At 39.9% G+C, this 24562-nt stretch overlaps 1 protein-coding gene across 1 annotated transcript in view; it reads left to right on the top strand.

Annotated features, from left to right (window-relative positions):
* rab33a (RAB33A, member RAS oncogene family) overlaps positions 1-23607 on the top strand; it is a 31668-nt gene extending 8061 nt beyond the window's left edge. Inside the window, exon 2 of the mRNA XM_042073563.1 lies at positions 23128-23607. Coding sequence (XP_041929497.1) covers positions 23128-23574 — 447 coding nt within the window. The 3' untranslated portion in view covers positions 23575-23607. The remainder of the gene's footprint in view (positions 1-23127) is intronic.
* The last annotated feature ends 955 nt before the right edge of the window (positions 23608-24562 follow it).

Below are 24562 nucleotides of genomic sequence, written 5' to 3'. Positions count from 1 at the left end.
TGAGCCACTTGCCATGGCAATTAGGAAGAGTGTTAATTTCAAAGGCATAACTATAGGAGATATGGAACATCGTATAGCCTTGTATGCGGGCAATGTAATTTTGTTTTGCTCCAATTTAAAACAGACTTTACCTTCTTTACTTGACTTAACAAATCACTTTAGTAGCTTTGCAGGTTACAAAATCAATTACTCCAAATCGAAAATAATGTTTTTGAATGAAAGGGAGAGACTACACCCTCCAATCCACACTCCATTTACGATTTCCCTAAAAGGTTTCTCTTACCTAGGTGTGAAGATAGCCCCTATCATTGACATAATTGTGCCTAATAACTACAACTCCTTAACAGATAAGGTTACTCACCTTATAAATAGATGGACAAATTTACCGATCTCTATGATTGGGCGAATAAATGTCTTGAAAATATCTATCCTGCCTAAATATTTGTACTTGTTTCAGTCTATTCCTCTTGCTCCCCCTCCTTCACTCTTTAATTTACTTAAAAAACTCTTCACAGACTTTATTTGGAATAACAAGCGCCCCAGGCTCAGACTTTCCCTATTATACTTACCATATGATAGAGGTGGTCTACAACTTCCTAATCTAGAATGGTATTACTGGGCAGCTCAAATTAGAGCAGCAATGTTTTATTTTGAGAGGAATCTTCCTCCTGCCTGGGTTTTAATAGAATCTCATTTAGTTAACATTCCTTTAAACCTTTATATATACTCTGCAAACAAACAAAAACTAATTAAACATACTAATAACCCCTTTCTCAAAAATTCTCTAAAGGTTTGGCACAACGCTCTTGCATATCTGGGAGAAACTAATAAACTATACCAATTCTCTCCAATTTTTGGTAGTGATGACTTTTGGTATAGCCAAAATAGCTGACCTCGGTAACACTCCATAATAAGGGGCCATGATAAATAGCAAACTAGTAATTACCTAACTCTTTGTTAATTGTTACTAACATATCTATTTGGCACAAGTTAATAGTTTTTTAATCATTAATTAAATATTAGTTGTTTGCATAAAATCTGGATGTTAATGTTTTAGCAAATCTATTAACTAATATTGTATTAATATGTGTTAATAGTTAACTAAATGTCTTTTTGGCACTAATTAACAGTTATTTCTTGCATCATTTAAATGTTAAATGTTTATTTGCAAACTATATGTTAATAGAAAAGTTAATGACTTATTATTATTTAACTAATTGTTATTAAACTGTGCTTCTGCCTATCCCAATATGAACCGCTCTCCATAGGACCCTTACAATAGATAGATAGATAGATACTTTATTGATCCCCAAGGGGAAATTCAAGAAAAAAACACGGAGCTACCTTGACATGCTGCCACTGTTGTCGGCGCCGGAACCGCTTGCAATAAAGTTGGTTAAGCTTAATTAATATATTAGTAGTATATAGCTATAAGCGTGGGGCCCCTTATAATAAAGTTGGTTAAGCTTAATTAATATATTAGTAATATATAACTATCAGTATGGGGGACCCATAAAGTTGGTTAAGCTTAATTAATATATTAGTAGTATATAGCTATAAGTGTGGAGCCCCTTATAATAAAGTTGGTTAAGCTCAATTAATATATTAGTAATATATAACTATCAGTATGGGGGACCCTTATAATAAAGTTGGTTAAGCTTTATTAATATATTAGTAATATATAACTAGTCAGACGGTAAGGGGACTGAGACCAAAACTGGCTTATCACATTTATTCCTTTAGGAAAAGTAAAAACAAAACAAGTAGTTGAATGGGCTATATTACATGCATCATTCCTATATTATCACTGTCAGCCCTACTAGCAAGGGAGACATGCAACATGGAATGTTCAGGTGCACAGAACAACAGTTTATTAATATTCTGAGACTCACTAAACACTCACAGACGTAGACCATACGGAGGTAATGCATAAACATAATGCTAAACTAAATGTACATTCATTTCCTGCTAAACTGAATTGCACTTTCCATGCACACTAAGCTAAACTACACTGAATGCATGGAAAGTTGCTAGCGGAGTTTACAGCTAGTCACGTTAGACTCAGTGTGTATGAACTCGTGGTCATAATGAAAACATTAATAAACGTTCTCTAAGTTGCTAGAATTGCACCCAAATCTTAACAATACATGTAAAGTAACATAATACAGGTGGTATACCAAAGTTTTCAACTTAAACAACATTTTACAATTACAAAATTAAAACAAAGTGGGGAGAGCTTTATACAGTCAACCTACGCAATGCAAAGCATACCGCTTCTGATGGGCTATGGCAACAATACAAGGACAAAACGCAGCAGAGCTGCAGTATAGCGTTTCTCCAAAGGGGGCTCCAAAACACCAATCTCAATAAAGCTGCTTAATTACGGCGAAAATCACATACAAACACTAAACTACATTTCTAACTCTGTTACACCCCCCTCCCCTGAATTTCACCAAATTCAAGCAGCAACCAAATAGTACTTCCAAAGGTAAAGAGTACACTACTTTCAAACACTAGACAGAGTCACCAATTACAGGACAGCCAACCACAGAGGTATCCAATAAGGATGAAGTGGAAGAAGAGGAGTGCAAACTCTCACACAACCAACCACTGGCAGTAGGGTGCCTTATACACCCCACAAGACCATAAAGCCATAAACCATAAATTATCCACAAAGCTAATCAGAAAGGCTAGATAAATAATAATATGTCATTAACTTTTATATTAGCATATAGTTTGTAAATAAACATTTAACATTTAAATGATGTAAGAAATAACTGTTTATTAGTGCCAAAAATATATTTAGTTAACTATTAACATATATTAATACAATATTAGTTAATAGATTTGTTAAAACATTAACATACAGATTTTATGCAAACAACTAATATTTAATTAATGATTAAAAAACTATTAACTTGTGCCAAATAGATATTTTAGTAACAATTAACAAATATTAACAAAGGGTTAGGTAATTACTAGTTTGCTATTTATTATGGCACCTTATTTTGGAGTGTTACCCTGACCTCTACAATGATAACTTGGTTCTTATGTCATTTGAAGAGCTTAAAGGCAGTGTTGCAGGGTTCATTTTCCAACGAATTTGCACAATTTGCTTGTTGGTAATAAACATTTAAACTGTTATCCATTGTATTTGATTGTGATTTGTTGTTGGGTATCACAAAACGGAATATAATACGAAAAAGCAGGTACTATTTCACCGCGTTTGAAGTGATTCTCCTTTCCCCCACAATGCATTGCATTACGTCACCTTGGGGAGGCTACAGACCAAAGCCCACCTTGAGACCCTTGAGAATAACGAGAGAGGAGTAAAGAGAGACGAGTAAGGGATTGTTCAGCAGTAGATAGCGCAGATTATAGATAAATAGATAGGCTATATAGATAGCCTAGATATGTATATAGACAGGTAGATAGATAGCTAGATAGATCATGTCATATGCTGGTCACGGGGGGAGCTCCTCGACCAGCGGCCAAAATGCACTCGCTTCCCTAGTTACTGCAGCTCTCCACCACAGTTTCCATCGGGACGGCACAGCCCACACAAGCACCTGCAAAACTGCGACTTGCTCATATTATCTTTGGTAAGCCGTACCCTGACGATGTCAATGGCAATCAATCACGAGCAGTAGTTATTGAAAATATTCATGCTGAAGACACGACCAGCCTAATCGGCGGCGGCTAAGTTTGCAACAACTGGGGTGGCTCACAGGTGGGACTAAAAAGTTAGCCCATAGCTAGCTATCATGATATTCTGATCTTCTGACTAAGTTTGCCCGGTAGCCTACTTATCTGAACTAACGACATGATCACTATCACTAGATATAAAGAAAATGTTGACTTTCACTCGGTGCTGTTCACTGACAGTAAAAAAAAAAGTGTCGTAACGTTATAGGCCTAGGCATAATGCATTGAACTGAATAGGTGCATTATGTAGCCTCATAACGAGGCCTCTCAAATAAAAAAAAATTGCATTAAACTAAAATCGGAAGACATTGTTATATTTGTTAGACCATAGGGTCGTTGTCATATAAATGCTGTAACGAAATTCGAAGTGTAAATATACAAACTTTATGTTGAAAGTGTAACCGCGACCATTTCCCATAGGAATGAATGTAAAACATAGCCTACCCTCCAAAACGAGACCTCCCGAAATTCAGAAAAATTACTAAATTGATATCAGGCACCGTTATTACCATTGGTAGATCATAGGGTAGCTGTGATATAAATGCTGTGACGAAATTCGAAGTGTAAATATACAAACTTTATGTTGAAAGTGTAACCGCGATGTCCATTGAAATGCATTGAAATTAATGAAGCGCAGGTCATGTAGTCCCCAAAGTGACGTCATCATCGAATTGCGTAAAAAAAACCCCGCTAATGCTAAAAACAACAAAAACTGGCATTTAACACCATTTGGAGACATTTTTAAAAATGATATACATATATTGAGTGATTTATGTACCCATTAATCAACAGTGGTGGTTAACCTGCAACACAGGCTTTAAGTCAAAATATGGGATTCCTGCGAAGCACTTTTTTAAATATTTGCAACTGAGGAGCTTCATCCTCTCCAAACTGAGCAATATTATGAAACCTCCTCCCCATCTTCCCTAGAAGACTACACTTTGGCTTTTTTACATGCCAGGGGCCAGATTTCATTATTGTATAAGCTGTTTGTTAGTAAGTCTAAAGAGTCATCTGAATGCTTACTACAAGCATGGAGAACGGAAGAGGATTTAACAGAGGAGGAATGGTCAGATGCATGTCTCAGGGCTCAGACCCAATCTATCAATACAAACTCAAAACTACTGCAGTATAAATGGCTAACTAGATTGTACTGTATATAACTCCAGCTAAATTACACTGCTTTAATCCCAATATACCTGACACTTGCCTCAAATGTAAAGACCAAAAAGGCACCTTATTTCATTGTATCTGGGAATGTCCACAGATACTATCATTTTGGAGGAGAGTGTTAGACCTGGCTAGCCAAATCATTGGTGAGGAAGTTCCTCTTGAACCTAAATTATGCATATTAAATCTCTACCCAGAGGGCTTCATTACCACCCAAAGAGTAAAGTCTTTGCTGGATATTTGTTTCTTAGAAGCCAAAAGATGTATTGCTTGCTCTTGTAAATCAGACACACCTTGTACCACAGCACAATGGTTGAGGGGAATGATCTTTTATTTTGCTTTAGAGAAGATACTCAACAAAGTTTTGGAAAATATGGAATATTTTCTATAAATTCCTTGAGAATAACAATATGGATGTAGATGGTTGGATGGATGACAAATAGGACTAAGTTGTTTATATTATAATATATATAATGTATGTGTATGTATATGTATGTGTATATATATATATATATATATATATATGGGTGGTTGACGTTTTAGGCCAAAAAAAGTTTTTGAAAAAAAATTCAGATATTAGGCATGGAAATCACTTAGTCCTGTTGTACTGACCCTTCCATTCCCAAAAATATGTATGGTCTTTTAGATTTTGCGTTTTCAGTAATTAGTTGTGGTAGTGATTGTAATATTGACTGAACATTTTTTATTTGGGCATTTTTGCGTAAAATGCGTCACACCAAAAGACAGTGCAAAAGGGAACTGAAGCAGGAGTGCCGGATATACTTGATTTTTTTGAAAACACGAAGAGAGAAAACTCACCTTGTAACTTTCAGTGTCCTTCTGAGGTGTTGTTCTTCCTCCTGAAAGAAGGAGGACCCCTACTCCCCAAAGGTCTCCAAACAATTGCCCATTTAAAAAAAGTAATATGGCGTCACACCATATGATATCCATTTCTGGGACAAAGTGTTTTAGTTAAGGGTGGCTTCACAATATTATGCCTGAACTTTTAGTCAAGCAGACTCACAAGTAGGCATCTGGGTTATCAATATATGATTGAATAAACAGAAAATTAATTCATTAGTTATTTATTTATTTTATTTTATTTTTATGTATGGTCTTTTTAGTTTTGTTTTTGTCTTGTCTTTATTTTGAAGTATATACAATGTAATCTTTACAATGTAGTGTGGAATTTGTGTGAGTAAAAATCATATGCTATATCTATGCTTTATATCCAGCATCTCTTCTGTTTCTGTTTCTTCTTTATAATGTGCCTTATTGTGTGCTATTGTGCCGTTTTGTATTGTTCTGTTTATTTGTAAAATGAACAAAATCCATAATAAATAAATGTTTAAAAAAAAAAAAAGAAGGCTGCATTAACTCTGGACTTGATAAAACACAGTGGACCAACACCAGCAAATGCCATGGCACCCCAAATCATCACTGGCTGTGGACACATCAAACTGGACTTAAAGCAACTTGATTCTTTGCCTCTCCACTCTTCCTCCAGACTCTTGGGACCTTGATTGGACCTTGATATCCAAATGAAATACAAATTCTGTTTTTATGTGAGAAGAGGAGTTTGGACCACTGAGCAACGGTCCAGTTTTGTCTCTTCTTAGCCCCAGGTAAGACGCTCTAACCTGGGGCCTATTGCACAAAACTAGGATAAGGGATTAAGCTGGGATATCTTGGTTATCCTGGCTCAATTGATCTGTGATCCAGTTGCACAAAAGCGGGATAGGGGGCAGCAGGATATGTTATGGTATAAGTTACCATGGCGATTTATTCTGTGGAGCTAGCCTGCTCCAGACCAGGCTAAATTCCAGGATCTATTTAATCTCATCCCTTATCTCAGTCAGCAGTCACCACAAACAGAAACCAATAGTTATTCCACTGCCCACTACACATTGTTATCACATATACCTAGACCCACTGTCATTATTTAAACGTTTGTGATCATTAATTAACTCTTACATACTCACCATTCCTGACCTGTCATGCGACAATATGACGTCACGGGAGTGCCTAACCATTTTGCGCGTGGTCGCGGCACTAGCTGCAATATTCTCCTAAACAGAGGTGTTGCTGTTTGTTGCTGTTGTGAAAAGGCTATCGCTACCCACTTCACACCGTAGAAGAAGCAATGAAGCCGCTAGTTGCCATGGTGAATCAGTGAATCTGTGATCGGTGGCGGGGTCTATTTGAGGGAGCCGTGAGCGAACACTTATCCAGGATAGGTTTCACCTGGCTTGATGAATCCGTGCCTGCTCATCCTGGCTTGGTCTTTGTGCAACCAATTAAGCCTGTACGCTCTTGTTTTGGATTCATTGAGCGCAGCTCAGTAACTTATCCCGGATGTCTTAATTCTGCTTTTGTGCAATAGGCCCCTGGTCTCTGATTCAGGACTGGCTTGACACTAGGAATATGCCACTTGTAGCCCATTTCCTGGACACGTCTGTGCTTGATGCAGACTCCAGATTAGGCGAGAAGTGAGAGGCACATATGGAGCACAGCTGAAGACACACTGTCACGAGGTGTAAGCAACTCCTCTGCAGGATAAATGCCCTTACGTTTTTTATTCAGTAAGTTCAGTTTGAACATTATTGGGGTAAGTGTTGCTTTTATCAGGCTATGTTTGCAATGGTAACCTTTTGTCAGTCAATAGATAGACAACAACACACGCACCCTGAAGCTGCGCTTATTGTGGCCGGTGATTTCAATCAAGTACATCAGAACCGGACCATGCCTGAATTTATTCAACACATTCACTTCCCTACACGTGGTGACAACACACTGGATCACTGCTACACACAGTTCAAGAACAGTTACAAAGCTAAGTCTCTACCAGCTTTCGGAAAATCAGATCATGCCGCTGTTTTCCTACTGCCTATGTACAAACAGAGAAGTCAGACGGACCCCCCAGTGACGAAGGAGGTCAAGCGCTGGACTGACCAATCGGAAGCCAGGCTACAGGACGCCCTTAGCAACGTTGAGTGGGAGATGTTCAAGACGAACTCTGCTGACATAAATGAGTTTACGGAAGTATCATTGAGTTACATCAATATGCTAACTGATTCCATCATCCCAACTGTAAAGATCCGAAGCTTCCTTAACCAGAAGCCATGGGTGGATAGAGAAGTGAGAACGACATTAAAGACACGCACCATGACTTATAATGCTGGGCTCATTTCAGGGGATATGACGGATTACAAAGCAGCATCTTATAGTTTACATAGAGCTATTAAAGATGCCAAGCGGCGCTATAGAGACAAAGTTGAAGCTGATTTCTTGGAGGGTGATCCAGCACAAGTGTGGAAAGGACTCCGAACCATCACTGGCTTTGAAAGAAAGTCCCCTCATATGATGAATGTGAGTAAAGCCCTCCCTGATTAACTTAATGCTTTTTATGCTCGCTTTGACATGAAAAACACGGACTATCTTGCACTAGCTGCAGCATGTGAAGCAAATGAGGATGCACCTTTCTGTGTCTCTGAGGTCGATGTGAGCAATGCCTTTAGGAGGGTTAATTGTAGAAAAGCTGCTGGACCGGATGGAATTTCTAACAGGGTTTTGAAATCCTGCGCTGCTCAGTTAGCCCCTGTGTTCACTTATATCTTTAACACATCATTGGCTCAAGAGACAGTTCCTACTTGCCTCAAGCAGTCTGTTATTGTTCCAGTACCAAAAAACAAAAGTCCATCATGTCTGAATGACTACCGCCCAGTAGCCCTGACGTCTACAGTGATGAAGTGTTTTGAGAAGCTTGTGAAAAACATTATTTGCTTATCCCTCCCTGCCTCCTTCGACCCCCTCCAATTTGCTTACAGAGCCAACAGGTCTACAGAGGATGCCATCTCAAACCTCATGCACACCACCTTAACTCACCTGGAGGAGGGGAATGGGAATTATGTGAGGATGCTGTTCATTGACTTTAGTTCAGCATTCAACACGATAGTACCTCTCACCTTGGTCACAAAGATGAAGGCCTTAGGACTGAACACCACCCTGTGTCACTGAATATTTGACTTCCTCACCAACCGTTCACAAGTGGTTAGAGTGGGGGGTCTGACATCTGACTCATTAACCATCAGCACTGGTGCTCCCCAAGGCTGTGTTTTGAGTCCACTGCTGTACAACATCTACACACATGACTGCAAAGCCAACAGTAGTCATACCTCCATCATCAAGTTTGCAGATGACACAGTGATCTTGGGCCTGATTAGTAACAACAATGAACAGCTCTACTTGGATCAGGTTGATGAGGTGGCACAGTGGTGTCAATCTAACAGCTTGACACTGAATATCAATAAAACCAAGGAAATGGTAGTGGATTACAGAAGGAAGCAGCAGAACTACAGTTACACCCCACTAATGATCAGCGGGCAACCTGTAGAGAGAGTCACAAGTTTTAAATACCTTGGTGTCCACATTACTGAAGACTTAACATGGACTGTTAACACTCAATATGTTCTGAAGAAGTCCAGACAACGACTCTACTTCCTTCGTCAGCTAAGGAAATTCAAAGTTTCTACATCCATCATGAAGGCCTTCTACACTTCAGCGGTTGAGAGTGTTCTAACTGGTCCACAGTTAGAGATTGTAGTACTCTGCAGAGAGTAGTGCGCTCAGCGGAACGTACTATAAGAACTATAAGAACTCAACTCCCTGCTCTACAAGATATCTATTCCAGAAGAGTACTCCTAAGAGCCCAAAAGATTCTGAAGGACTCTTCTCATCCTAACAATGGATTATTCCTAACACCGAAATTAAGAAGACGCCTATGTAGTCACAAAGCCAGAACTAAGAGACTCAGGAGAAGTTTTTATCCCCAGGCCATCCGAACTCTGAATTCACACTATACTGAATTTGCACTCATGCACTCATGACCCCCCCCCCCCCCCACACACACACACACACACACACACACCTACATGACTTTTAGCACTTTTACATCCCTCTCCCTATGCTACAGACCTTTTATTTATTTTCTTATTTCATCACACGTCAAAACACACACACACACACACACACATCTGACTTTCTCCAACTTTTGCACATCTCCATAGAACTTTTTATTTATTATTTTGGATTTCTCCTCCATCTATCTACCCATGTCCTTGATTGCCTAGCCTTTCTCAGGCCCACCCGCCCCCATCACTCTGTGTGGCTCTGCTTCCTGGGCATCATCATCACCCAGACCTCAAGTGGGAGCTGGACACCAGTGCCCTCACCAAAAAGGCACAGCAGAGGATGTACTACCTGCGACAGCTGAAGAAATACAACCTGCCAAAGCCAATGATGGTGCTCTTCTACACCTCCATCATTGAGTCCATCAAGGACAAGCACAGACTGCAGCGTATCATTCACTCTGCTGAGAGGGTGATTTGCTGTCTGCCATCCCTCCACGACCTGCATGCCTCCAGGGCCCTGGGGCGGGCAGGTAGGATTGTGGCTGACCCCTCCCACCCTGGACACAGTCTCTTTGAGCCTTCCCGACTGCAGTTGGCCTCACAAACAATGCCAGGGTCCCCCACTGGTACTAACACTAACTCTTACCTTGACCCCCACAGACACCATACAGTCACACTGCACTACTAAGAGATACAGTGCAACCAGAAAGTTTTCAGACCCTTTCAAGTTTTCCACATTTTGTTTAGTTTCAGGCTCATCTTAAAATGGATTCAGTTCATTTTTTTCCTCATCAACAATTCCTACACACAATACTCCAATGTTTTGTAAATTTATAAAAAAAATAAAAGACTGAAAGGTAACACTTTATTTTAAGGTTCACATGTTAGCCACTAATACATACCTAATTTATGCCTGTATTAGTGACTAAGGCAACATTAATCATTTGTTAGGTGTGTATTCACAAATTTCTTGTTCATGAAGAATTAGGTCTTTATTCTTGATATAATTAATTGATATTGATATATTCTTGATAGGTCATTCTTAATAATGACCTAGTAGCCCAAGCCTTCATCTCTACGTACTAATTAGTAGTAAGTACCAAAAGAGAATATGTATAACCCACTAGTATACTGTCTGAATAAATCCCGAATAGTGGGAGAACAGTTGTAGAATAAGTAAGTATATGGCTCAACCTCATTGCTGTATTTCACTGCCCAGGTGTCTGTGTCAAACAGCACTTAAAGGTCCAGTATGTAGGAAATAATGGAAAATAAACTGTAACCATTCCAAAAATGATCACCATATGTTGTCAGAGAGTGAGGAAACACGATGAATTGAAGTAATGGCTTATTTGACAACATTACTCTAACCCGTGAAACCCCGTAAAACCCATGAAAAAAATCAGTTACGGGGCGGAATCTCTTGGAATTTTCATTTATGTTTTGAACGATTAATTCTAGAATAGCGTATTAATAATGGGCCAGCGCGTCCTCCTATTTGGGTTGCCAAATTAGCAAAGGCCAACTGTCAACAGCTGTCAGTTGTAGTCATGAACGCCTACAAGAGGCAGGCAAATTTCCAAAATTAAAACAAGAAACAAATTAAGTGGACATCGGAGGAGCTTCCTGAGATGGTGACGTCTTCGTCAAACGAAGAATATCAAGTCTGACGCAGAGCTGGCCATATTTCTCCACAACAGGTAGCCTATGCTAAACTTCATCTGCATCGCTAACTTCAGCTACATATGTTACGTTGGTTAGAGAGGTATTTTTTGTTTTCACTGTTTCCGTAATGTGTAGCTGGGTCATGGTTGGAGAAACGTTAAAGCAGCTGCAGGTCAACTAACGTTAGCTAAGTCTTCATTACATCTGGCAACCCAGAAGAGGCTCGCGTCTGGTAGTCTTGAGAACGTTCACCAGTGTTTTGATTTTGGCCAACAGAACGTTCGGTAACAATCCTACAAATCGCACCTTTAACAACTGGGAGATTGGCTCCCATTCTAAAGTGGAAACTGGTTCCTTAGCAGCAAGCACATTATCATCAGTAATACCTATGCAGTATGTAGGGGAGACCGGGGCTGGTTGGAACAGGGGCAGGTTGAAACACTGTTAATATCCAGGCTACTAGAGGGAGCTGCAACAAAATTCCAACACTAAATTGACGGCCTTATTGAGTAGAGTAAACTCACGTATGTAACTGGTCTCCAGGTCATTAACCCTTTAGGTGAGAACAACTTTTTAATTTTGTAGTGTCAAAACTTAGAATATGCACCTCCCACTAAATACATCCTAGAAGGGTAATAGTTAGGGGTATAAAAAAAAAGATTGATTATAATTGATTGCTAGGGGACTCATCTATAATTTAAAATGAAGTTTGAAAACCTGAGGTGACTGATATTAGCAGGCTAACAGCATTTGTGCAAAAAAGTTTGACCTAATGTGGGCGGGGCAGGTTGGCACACTGATTTTGGGGTTTGTTGGCACATACATTCCCTATGGCTATTTTGTGACAAATCTATAAACTTTGTATTTTATGCATAAAAACATCATCAATCTTTATTTTAACATTGTTATTGTAATTACTGAACATAGTTTTACATTTGGAAGCATTTCAGACATTTTCAGACAAATTTAAACATTTGAAGTTAAAAAAAATCGGTAGGGAGCAAATTTATCTTGACGGTGGGCCCTACTGAAGAAAAACACACAGGAAAGACATCAGCAAAGCCCTACAGGCAGTGATATAGATGAGCACTTTAAACAAAACCAAAAGGAGTACTGCAAAGGACTATAACATAGGTGTTCCAACCAACCCCGACTACATGTGCCAACCAACCCCGTGCATGGGGCAGGTTGGCACACATGCACAACACCACTTTAATCATAAATAACTCAAAACAAGGGATCATTTGTTGACATTGAATGTATACATTTTGTAGCTGAGATCCCAAGCTTTCAGTTAATCACAATTTGACCATTTAAACGCATTGTAAGACGGATAAATATAACCGAGAGTGAAAAGTGTTCCAACCAGCCCCGGTCTCTCCTACTTACTAGTCATGAATTGGTTCTATATTCTAAAGTCAGGCATTACAGTCTCTCTGATAAAAAATTACATGGTGGGAACAGTCTAGAGACTATAACCCCTGATCAATACATTCTTTACCTTTAATACATTACATAATGTGGACAGTTTTATACTCAATTCGGAAATGCTAGTGTAAACTTTACCATGCAACAGCCAAATTTGTATTTAGACATAATACATAAAATACCACTGTCTTATCTGGGCCTAAGCTTGTTTAAAATGGACTGAGGTAACGTGGAAAAAGGTCCTGTGGTTAGACCAATCAAAAGGTGCAATTATTTTTGGAAATCATGGACTCATCTGGACTAAAGAGGAGAAGGCCTACAGTATCTAAGTATCTAACCTATCCAACTTGTTTTAGTGCTCAGTTTGAACCTCAACATATATGACGATGTGGAGGAGCATCAGTGCCTACGCAGGCGTGGGCAAACTGGCGCATTCCGGCCCGCCAAGCACTTTCATCCGGCCCGCCGAGCATTTCATTTGGTTATCAGGCTGCTCGCTATTTTTTTCCTGCGATAGAGACGACGTTGGTTAGCTTTACTGCAAATTGCTTTTCACTCTCCTTAGAGAACGTTTACAATGTCAATGTAAAAACATCATGTTAAATAGAGATAACATCATGTTAAACTAAGTTAACTCTTAGTTATCTCCTTTGCAGCAGATCTAACGTGAACATTATGCGATCCATTTAATTGGGAACGCGTCTGCACTCACGAGAGGGAGAGAGCCGCTGGTTCCAGCTGGCTTGTCATTGTTTATAATTGATATCTCCTTCTTATAAGAAACTTTTAAAAGGAAATCATGAAGGCAACAGTAGTTCCCACTACTGACCATTTAAAAACTGTGAGAGGGCCCAGCCGTAGGTACAGCACTAGCCACAGCGGAGCAGGCAGAAGATCATTGAGAAATAAACGTGAATTAAAGCAACTGTCTTAAAGCGACAGTGCACAGTTTATACATGTGTTAAACAGCATAAAATTAGCAGTATTTTTAAGAAATTAATTTTTAATTTATACTAAATTATAGGCTATTTTTTATGTGTGTGTCGTGGTGGGTGGGGGGGTTGTGTTGTGCGGCCCGCCGGCCAATTTTCAAAACCCAATGTGGCCCTTGAGCCAAAAGGTTTGCCCACCCCTGGCCTACAGCATGGGCATCTTGCACATCTGGAAAGACACAATCAATTCTGAACGATGTATACAGGTTTTAAGCAACATATACTGTCATCTAGGCAATGTCTTTTCCAGAGAAAACCTTGAATATTTCAGGAAATCAATGCCAAAATGAATTCTGCACATATTTAAACAGTATTTCTCCACAGAGGAAGATTCCAGGTGCTAAAATGGTCTGTCTGCAGTCCAGACCTGTAAAATTAGGTGCACCATGGTATGAAAAACATGATTAAGAATACCCCATACTGTTGAGCAACTGCAATATATCAGGCAGAAATGCGTTCTCATGAGAGAACATTTCATGGTCTCTCATGGTCAACTGGTCTCCTCAGTTCCTAAACATTTACAGAATGTTGTTAAATAAAGGGGTGAAGCACTACAGTGGTAAACATTCCCTGTCCCAACTTTTTTGAAACATGTTGTTAGCATGCAATTCAAATTCTATAACGGATAGTTCTGGTAAAATCCAGCACAAATATACACCTTGACCGCATTTCGTTCTATATTACTGCGCTACCATAACTTAATACAAAAGTTAAAATAGCTATGTCTCGACGTTGCTTGGCAACCATTCAGATAGAGGAAATATATTTCTTGGCGGAAGAATGATTATCTATGAATAAAGCCTTACATGTCTCCTTGCTGTGCCTTTATTTTATGAAATCTTGCAAGAAATATGTAGTAACCATTTTAGAAAAGCAATAAGCCACTCGAGTCTAGGTTACACTGATTTTAGAACAAGGGGAGTTTTAGGCATTCCGCTAGCGCGTTGTGCCTAGGTTATACTAAAATCAGTGTAACCTACGGCCTCTCGGGGCTCATTGCTTAAATGAACATATATTTACCATGAAATAGTTCAAATTTAAATTTTCAACATTTGATATGTTGTCCATGTCCTGTTTATGAGACTTGTATATTCTGTTTTTATTTGCATTGTACACACCACCGCAACATTTTCTGATTTGGGGTTGTATGGGAAACGTTTTGGTGCTGCACAGGTTGACCTGTTTGCATTGAAGGTGACCTGCTATTGTGAGCCGTGGTTTTCAATTCACAATGACCACCTACCGCTGGAGTTGGATGCATCACAATAGTTAGATCTCAGGGCTGTATTTTCGGTTTTGGCACAACACATGTGCAGCTGATGTGTTGTGCTGCTGTGAATATGTGGCCATTGTAGCAATGAGTGCTGTGTTATACATATTTCCGTTGGTTAAAGGATAAGTTCGGTGTGATATTGACCTAAAGTGTGTTGAAACATGATACAGAGTGTAAACATTTGTCTCATGGCTTGTCCCCTGCACTCTCGGGCTAGCCATGCAAATAAATCACTATTTTACACCATTTACGAGGTCCAAAGTAGCTCCACACTTCATTGGTAGACTTCCGAGGGCCCTGACATTTAAAACGAGACATTGAAAACTTTGAAAATATTAATTATATCAAGTCTACCAATGAAGTGTGGAGCTACTTTGAAATAATGAAATATATATAATAATAAAATAGTGATTTATTTGCATGGCTAGCCCGATGCCCAAGGCACTCACATTGAATGCCTGTTGGTAGCATCAGCTAGCTAGCGCCGGATTTCGGAATGCAGGGGACAAGCCGAGATGGTTATGGTTATGGATTTAGCAGATGCCTTTGTCCAAAGCGACACATAAATACAAAACAACATAATAATATTTAAAAATGAACAGGGAACAGATTAAAAATGGATGAGATGGGCTATGAGACAAAGGTTCACACTCGGTATCATGTTTATAAGTATAACTATATACTCTTTTGATCCCGTGCGGGAAATTTGGTAATTTATCCCAATCCGTGAATTAGTGAAACACACTCAGCACACAGTGAACACAGTGATGTGAAGCACATACTAATCCCGGTGCAGTGAGCTGCCTGCAACAGCGGTGCTTGGGGAGCAGTGAGGGGTTTGGTGCCTTGCTCAAGGGCACTTCAGCCGTGCCTACTGGTCGGGGTTCGAAGCGGCAACCCTCTGGTTACAAGTCCGAAGCGCTAACCAGTAGGCCACAGCTGCCCCATGTTTAAACACACTTTAGGTCAATATCACACCGAACTTATCCTTAAATGTTGAGTGAACTTGACTGAAAGAAAACATAAGGTTATGAATATAATCTCAGTTCTCTGAAGGAGAACACGAGACCCCTTTCTCCCTGAACCTGGCCATGTGGTTGCTTCAGAATGTCTAAAAGAGGACTAGTTTATTGCGGTGTGCCCAGACCCGGCTGCAGAGTACAGTGACAGAGGGAGCACAGGTTTTTGGCGGTGCACAACAGTTGATGAATTGATTGCTTAATGTTAACGACCGTGAATAGTGTCCGCGAGTAGACCCAGCTGCAGGGGCGCAGGAGATATTTTGAAAGTGAGGGGGACCAAATTGTGAACACAAACTCATAGTGAAATCAGATTTCCAGATATCGGATCGCCAACTCTGGCCCACTTTCGACCATCATATTTTAAACTTACCAGAATATTAAGATAATACCATTGATTGTTTTCAAAATATTGTTTGATTAAAATTGTCAAAACTGTGAGATGAGCACAATGCCAGATCTGCCCTCAGACCAGCTTCTTGCTATGTCCTATGTGCAATTCTACTCATTTTTTTAAATTTATTTTACACTACTTGGGCCAATGGTAGAATACTCTAAAAGCAACATGATGTTGATATTTTATGAAGCCATGAATGAATCATCATGATCCAAACATAGACTACATGATCAAATAGCCTAGTTAGGCCTACAGTACCTAAATTGTCTGGTATAAACCAAATCAACTCTCCACTATGTGTCTGCAGTTAATATTTATGCAATGTTAGAACATGTTGGCTTAACAAGTTACCAGTCTAGAACACACAGAAAATTGCAACAGAAAGTTGCCTTTATAATCAACTATTTGTTCCAACAGCATTTAAACAAAGCATTTATAAAATTGAAAAAAAAAATAAAAAAAATATTACATAAGAAGTCAAATAAAATACTGTTACTGTAGTAACTGTACCACATTATCCCAAGCTTCAAAGAGCTCCCCATGTCTGTGACAGCCAGACGTGACACCGCTAAATTCTCAGCTTGTTTATACCCCACACTGAACGCCCTGTAAGAAAGGCCCATCACTCTGGGGTGTGGTCGCCTACTCTCTGGGATTTATGCACCAAGGTAACTGAAGTATCCAATTTGTGCCTTGAAATTATGTTTGAAATAAATGTCTTAGAACAAAAACTTTGGGTAGGCCTATATACTTGTATTTTATAGTTAGGCTAGTGAAAACGAGTTAATCAGTAGGCTAGTTGAGTTTGTTATCAATAAACATAACAGCTAATGTCATGTTGAGCAGGAGATAGGCTACCATAAATCCTCAAATTATGCCCGGGATTGATTCTATTTATAGCCGGACACAGGGCTCGAATGATCTTTTTGTCTTTAAGGGGGTCTCTCTATCTCATAAAAAGTTGACACACCCCGCGCATCAGTCAGCCAGCGCAGCTGCGCGCATAGCCTAACAAGGCGATACAATGAAATAGCCTAGGCGCAAGTGGCGCTTTTGCGCAGTACAGTATATGCGCACGGTAGGCCTAGGCTTTACCTTGACACAAGCATACAACAGACATAGATTTTTCATAGAAAATTATTACTTTTAATTAATTTCAACATATTATTGATTATAATAGTCCATATCTCAATTCAATTTCACAATACAAAGAAATAGACTAAACGATTTAGTCTGTGCCATTCTCAATTTCACAACGTAACTCATTTAAACCAGACCACCGTCTCAGATAGGCTATCCTCAGTGTCAAACACAATAATGCATGTAGTGTAACTTATACACAGGGGAAAAGGCACTAACTGGCAGAAATGAATAAAGCCAGCCAAACTATGTTCTAGTAGGCTAATGTGTTGAACCGTGGAAAATTAATAGACGAACAATTTTGGAGTTTGCACTGAGATATTGTCGGGTAGCCATTGAATATTCCGACATCAGAGATTGCTAACAGGTGTTTCAAAATAGCTGGGAACTTTCCGGAGCTCTGAATGGCAGAGGATAGCTAGATCATCAGACAACACAATCATTGTAGGCTGCATTATGGGCCATAATGTATGGCTTTGTCAATCAACATAGAATAGGTAAAGCGCAAGTTCAACAGCAAACAGGACTTTTCAGCACGTATCAAACCGGCTAGCCCAATGAACGCCTATGCAAATAGACAAAACACTCACATCAAAGCAGGGTGACTTCTTCAGATTTTCGAGTGCTGTCAAATCGATACGATTTAAGTCAATGAAATAACACCTCTTCTTAATATTTTATTATATTGTTAGTTGGATTAATAAAGTCGTTTTCCTACCATGGGTCTTCAACACACGTTCTCAAGCTCATTGTCTTGCCGCCCCTTTCGAGCTAATTGCCAGAGGCTGAAGCCTACTACATTTAATTGTTGCGTGACTCAAGGCATTCCAGCCTACGAATTTAATAAAAAGTAGCCTACTAAATCATGCATAATTAAACAATAACTCAATTTAGGCTACTTGGCTACGCAAAAAGGTTTCTATTACAGCACAACCCCTATTCAATGAATGGCTATTGTCTCGCAATAAACAGCGGTGGAAATCCCGACACTTTTTCAACTGCATGAAACATAACAGTGAACCATCAAATATCTCCCAGAGTTCAGTGCCCATCAGTCCCAACATTTAGCAATATAATCAAACAGTCCAAAAGTAAATTAGATCCCAAACCAAACCGAAAATGTTATGCTTTTGATGGCCTACCAGTATGCCGCTCCAAACGAAAAGCATCTCTAATGATGGTTGTTAGTAGACAAACTGGCTTCAGATATCCAACAGAGTGAATATGAGATTGTGCAGTCTGACAGTACTGTAGATGGCTGTGGTTAGTGATGTGATGCTGTTAATGGGGAGTTTTACATAGTTAGCGCAAACCCTATAGGTTATTATTTATTTAGCGTATATAAGGCTTTTTTCCCTTATCAAAAGTGAGGGGGACGACGGCTGTCTCTTCAGCACTGCGTGGGACACATCCCCCACGTCCCCCGTGCCTCCTGCGCCCCTGCCCAGCTGTGTTCTAACATTAGGCCTACTGCTGATAACTTTGCTTAACAAATTTTATCTAGCGATTGACTTTGTTGTGATAATAACAAACTAGTTAGACTAAGTACATACACAAGTATTCACAGCCTTTGCTCAATACTTTGTTGTGGCACCTTTGGCAGCAATTGCAGCCTCAAGTCTTTTGGAATATGAAGCCACAAGCTTGGCACACCCATCTTTGGCCAGTTTCGCCCATTCCTCTTTACAGAACCTCTCGAGCTCCATCATGTTGGATGGGGAGCATCGGTGCACAGCCATTTTCAGATCCCTCCAGAGATGTTCAATGGGATTCAAGTTTGGGCTCTGGCTGGGCCACTCTAGGACATTCACAGAGTTGTCCTGAAGCCAATCAATCGATATCTGGGCTGTGTGCTTAGGGTCGTTGTCCTTTTGAAAGATGAACCGTTGTCCCAGTCTGAGGTCAAGAGCCCTCTGGAGCAAATTTTCTTTCAGGATGTCTATACATTGCTGCATTCATCTTTCCCTCAATCCTGACTAGCCTTCGGGTTATTGGTCACCTCCCTAACTAAAGCCCTTCTCCCTCCCCCAATCACTCAGATTAGAGGGATGGCCAGCTGTCCTGGTGGTTCCTAGGGGTGTGACTTTCGAAACCGATGTCTCGAATCAGTGTCGAGGCTTCGAAGCAGAAGTGTTTCGAAACACTGCTTCGAAACGTCGTTCAAAACCAGGGGGTCAAGAGCATGCAGATTAGCTTCGGCATGTTAGCATACGCCATTTTCAAGTATGGCGCCGCATGGAGCATTTGGAACCAGCCGTGTTGGGCACGAGCTCTCATGCGTGTACATGTTGGTGGGCGGGTACCTATCCGGCGGCTACAGCCAAACATTATTCAGTGCGGATTTCTTGAGGAGCCTATGAGAAGACGTGTATATTATGGTTATTTATGCATCATATGACAAATAAAGAAAGTGTATTGATCTTGTTTCATTGTTGTTTGTCCCGAACAAAAATAGCCTAAACATGATTAAATACAATAAATTAAACAACAGCGGCATAAAGCCCTTGTCTCGTTACACCATGGTCACACGTTGCTGTCAACCCATAGCCGCCCCCTTTTGAGCTTGCCAGAGGCTGAATCAGTAGGCTACTACATTGAAACACAATTATTGCCGCGAGGCATTCCAGCCTACAAATTTAATAAAAAGTAAACCGTGCATAATTAAAAAAATAGCTCAATTTAGGCGACTTCGCTACGCAATAAGGTTTCCATTAGAGCACAGCGCACGTTCAATGAATGAGTGAAAGGGACTGCCTTGTCTCACAATAAACAGCTGGAAATTCCAACACTTTTTCAACTACACGAAACTTTACAGTGATCATCAAATACCCCGTAGATTTAAGTGCCTATCAGTCTCAACATTTAACTATATATTAAAAGTCCAAAAGTAAATTAAATCCCATACCAAAACCGAAAATCGTCTGCTTTTGATAGCCTAGTATGCCGCTCCAAACAAAACGCATGTCTCACAATAAAACGCACAATGTAAGAAATAAAGTTCTGCCTCGAATAAGCCTACCCCAAATAAATACCTGTGCTTTGCGAAGCCTAAGTAAATAGCAGACCCCGGACATAATGTAGGATTTACGGAAAGTATGCAATCATACGATGTTGGACGCCTGGCGATGCTGGCCGTCTACTGTGCCTCTGACTCCGCTGCCTCATTTGGATGGTAGCCTAACTCGACAGGTGAGCGCGAAGATTGGATATCGTATATGCAGACTACATTCTCTTTAACGTTACTTTACCATCTGCGGTGTACAACCCAAAGTATTTCCAGACACCACATTTTAGATGAGTTGGGGACGTAATTGTCCGCTCATGCTGGCAAACAATAAAATAAAAAAATAAAAAAATAATCATAGACTGTAAAAATGCGCTACACATGGCACTAAAAACCGAATTGTTTATTTATAGTTCGACAACGGATATTTCACGTCATGTTCGAATGCATATTTGCAGCAGAAGGACGTCAGGCAGACTGCTCTTAGTTAGAGCCGCTGTTATCCAATGAAATTAAGTTGCGCTTCAGGGCGACTCCACTGGACTCCACACGCGTTCCCGAGCAACTTTTTCTTCTTCTTGTTACGTGGCAAGCAAAGTATGTGCATTATCGCCACCCTCTTACTGGAGGACGACTCTCTTTTTACAGAATATCCAATAAAAATCGACGTTGGTTCATGCGTCATTTCCAGCTTTAGAACTTGGCGCATGGTCAGAGCCGACTGGCGCTGGATCCGAGCCCCAGTGTTCAATATGGCGTTGACTATGAATTGGCCGGATTTACTAGCCTAGCTTCTGCCATTCATTTGTATGGAGGGCGGGACTTAGTCACTCTCTCCAGTTATATATAATACCTCCATGTTCAAAACAGCCATTTCATGTGACCACTGCTTCGAAACATCGTTCAAAATCCCCATGTCATGTGACCAAGTGAACCAGAGAATGTCTAATAACGTAGACAGGCTCTGAGTGAACCTTCGGTGCATTTCACCGGTGTCGGCAGGCGTGCCCGCGCATTCAATTAACAGTGTAGACTATTCTTAAGCAATAACCATGATGGTGTAGTGGTTAGTGATGGCGTTTTTTGCATGGTAGGCCTAGCCCAGGCTGCTCAAATGTGGTTCGATCCCCGTTTGATTTAAGGTATTGTTTCAGATCGTATCTGTTTATGTTTTCTTACTTCATCACTAACTACACAGTTTCAACTAAACTCTCAGAATGGGCAAAAATCGAGAGTTTTTATAAGAAGAAAGTGATTTAGAGAACACTAACGGCAGCAATAAGAATTTCTTTATCGTCACTTCATGTGGTCTCCCATCCAGTAATTGACCAAGGGCATGACTGCTTAGCTTTTGACAAAGACTGAACACAGGTAACACAGCAAGCCACAAACTTCGAAGACTACATCTCCAATACGAAGCATTTGACAGATTTGTTTCACTCTAAACAGCTCTGAGGTGTCGGAATTGTTTCGAAGCTTCGGAACAATTGCGTCGAATGTTTCAGTGTTTCATAAAGCCTCGCTTTGCCCATCCCTAGTGGTTCCAAACTTATTCCATTTACGGATGATGGAGGCCACTGTACTCATTGGGACCTTAAAAGCAGGAGAAATTGTTCTATACCCTTCCCCAGATCTGTGCCTCGAGACAATCCTGTCTCGGAGGTCTACAGACAATTCCTTCAACTCCATGCTTGTTTTGTGGTCTGACATGCACTGTTAACTGTGAGACCTTATATAGACAGGTGTGTGCCTTTCCAAATCATGTCCAATCAACTGAATTTACCACAGGTGGACTCCAATTAAGCTGTAGAAACATCTCAAGGATGATCAGTGGAAACAGAATGCACCTGAGCTCAATGTTGAGCTTGATCGCAAAGGCTGTGAATACTTATGTACAAGTGATTTCTTCATTTTTTATTTTAAATAAATTTGCAAAAAATCTCAAACAAACTATTATGTGGTATTATGTGTAGAATTATGGGGTATTATGTGTAGAATTTTGAGGACAAAAATTAATTTAATCCATTTTGGAATAAGGCTGTAACATAATAAAATGTGGAAAAAGTGAAGCACTGTTTTAATAGGACAGTGGGGAGATTGACAGGATATATGAGTGAGAGAGAGAGATGGGAGTAGGATTGAGAAATTACCATTGGTCGGATTCGAACCCTGGGCAAAAAAAATGTGGTATGGATTCTGCTGTTTTGCACCACTGTACCACAACCCAATGCCATTTCAGATTTCCATTTTTTAATGTGCATTTACATTTGAACAGTTCCTCTGAATAGAATTACTGTGCAAAAATATGACAAAGCTGAATTAAAGAGAACCATCAACTTTTAAATAAGAGTAAATCATAGTCTTCACTGTAATTTATGACATTTGATTTGTATAGCCTAAATGTTGAACACCATTCTCTTGTAGGTACAGGTATGGGATACTGCTGGACAGGAGCGTTTCAGGAGGAGTATGGTGGAGCACTATTACCGCAATGTACATGCAATCATCTTTGTCTATGATGTCACCAAAATGACCTCCTTCCAGAATCTCAAGTTATGGATACAGGAATGCAATAGCCATCATGTCTCACCTTTGGTTCCACGGGTTTTGGTGGGCAACAAGTGTGATTTGGTGAGCCAGATTCAGGTGCCTTCTAACACAGCTCTCAAGTTTGCAGATGCTCACAACATGCTGTTGTTTGAAACATCTGCCAAAGACCCCATAGAGAGCCAAAATGTGGACTCTATATTTATGTGCCTGGTTTGTCGGCTTAAAGCTCAGAAATCCCTGATCTACAGGGATGTGGAGAGGGAAGATGGCAAAGTGAAGCTGTCGCAGGAAACCAATGCAAGAAAACACTGCTCATGTTGAATGCCACCACAGCAGAGGTTTCCTTACATCAATACCAGAAAATAATAATAAAAACTGTTTAAACCAAATACACGTATCCTCCATTTTTCTTCATAACAAACTGATGTAAAATGTTATGTCTATGTGTCTCACACAACATTGTTAAGTGAAACTCATAAACCATAGTCTGCTCTAACAAGCCTCTGTGAATGTGGATACATGGTGCATTTGAAGTGAAATATACAATCTGACCACCCCCCCGCCCCCCCCCTCCCCTCAATGGCCTGAAAACAATTTTGCATCCCTTAGTACACCACTTTTGTCTGTTGTACTCATACAGGGCATGTTTAACAAGGCAAGTCATGGTTTTGAAACAAAATGAGATGATACTGGTGTTTGATAGAGTACTCTTTCTTTGGCTTTTACATCATGAATGACACAGCCTTAGTGGCAGTTCCAAAAAAGTGTACAAATAAAAAGCACATTGATTAAGCACATGTCTCCTGTCTGAAAGCATATTAAAACGTTTACTGAAATTATAGTAGAGTCAGAGTACAACATCAATCATCAATTACATAGTAATTGTCAGAGTATAGTCAGAGTACAACATCAATCATCAATTACATTCAGATATGGTGTGTGGATTGTGTAGGCCTTTGAAGGCATTTTACAACATTCTTATGTTCACCCACTATCAGCCAGTTCATGAGTGAGTAGATTTATATGTAAGGAATACAGTTTTGAATATGACCGTCAACTTGAATGTCACTCAGCAACCGTAGGATGACATCAGAAAAATTTACAGTGGTCTCTTAATTTTTTCCATTTAAAGAATCCTCCATTTGCAGCCTTACATTTGTTTTCTGTAAACAGGTAATTTCTGGCTTACATCACTGAAAAGAATAACGTTAAAGCTAGTGAAAAACCCCTGGTAATATTTGGCTTGATCAGAAATGGTCCTTTACACAAGATTTCCTCCCCCTCGCATTTAACATTTCCAATGTCCACC

Source organism: Alosa sapidissima, chromosome 20, assembly GCF_018492685.1.
Source record: "Alosa sapidissima isolate fAloSap1 chromosome 20, fAloSap1.pri, whole genome shotgun sequence".
NCBI classification, from domain to species: domain Eukaryota; kingdom Metazoa; phylum Chordata; class Actinopteri; order Clupeiformes; family Clupeidae; genus Alosa; species Alosa sapidissima.
This window is presented reverse-complemented; position numbering and strand designations above follow the sequence as displayed.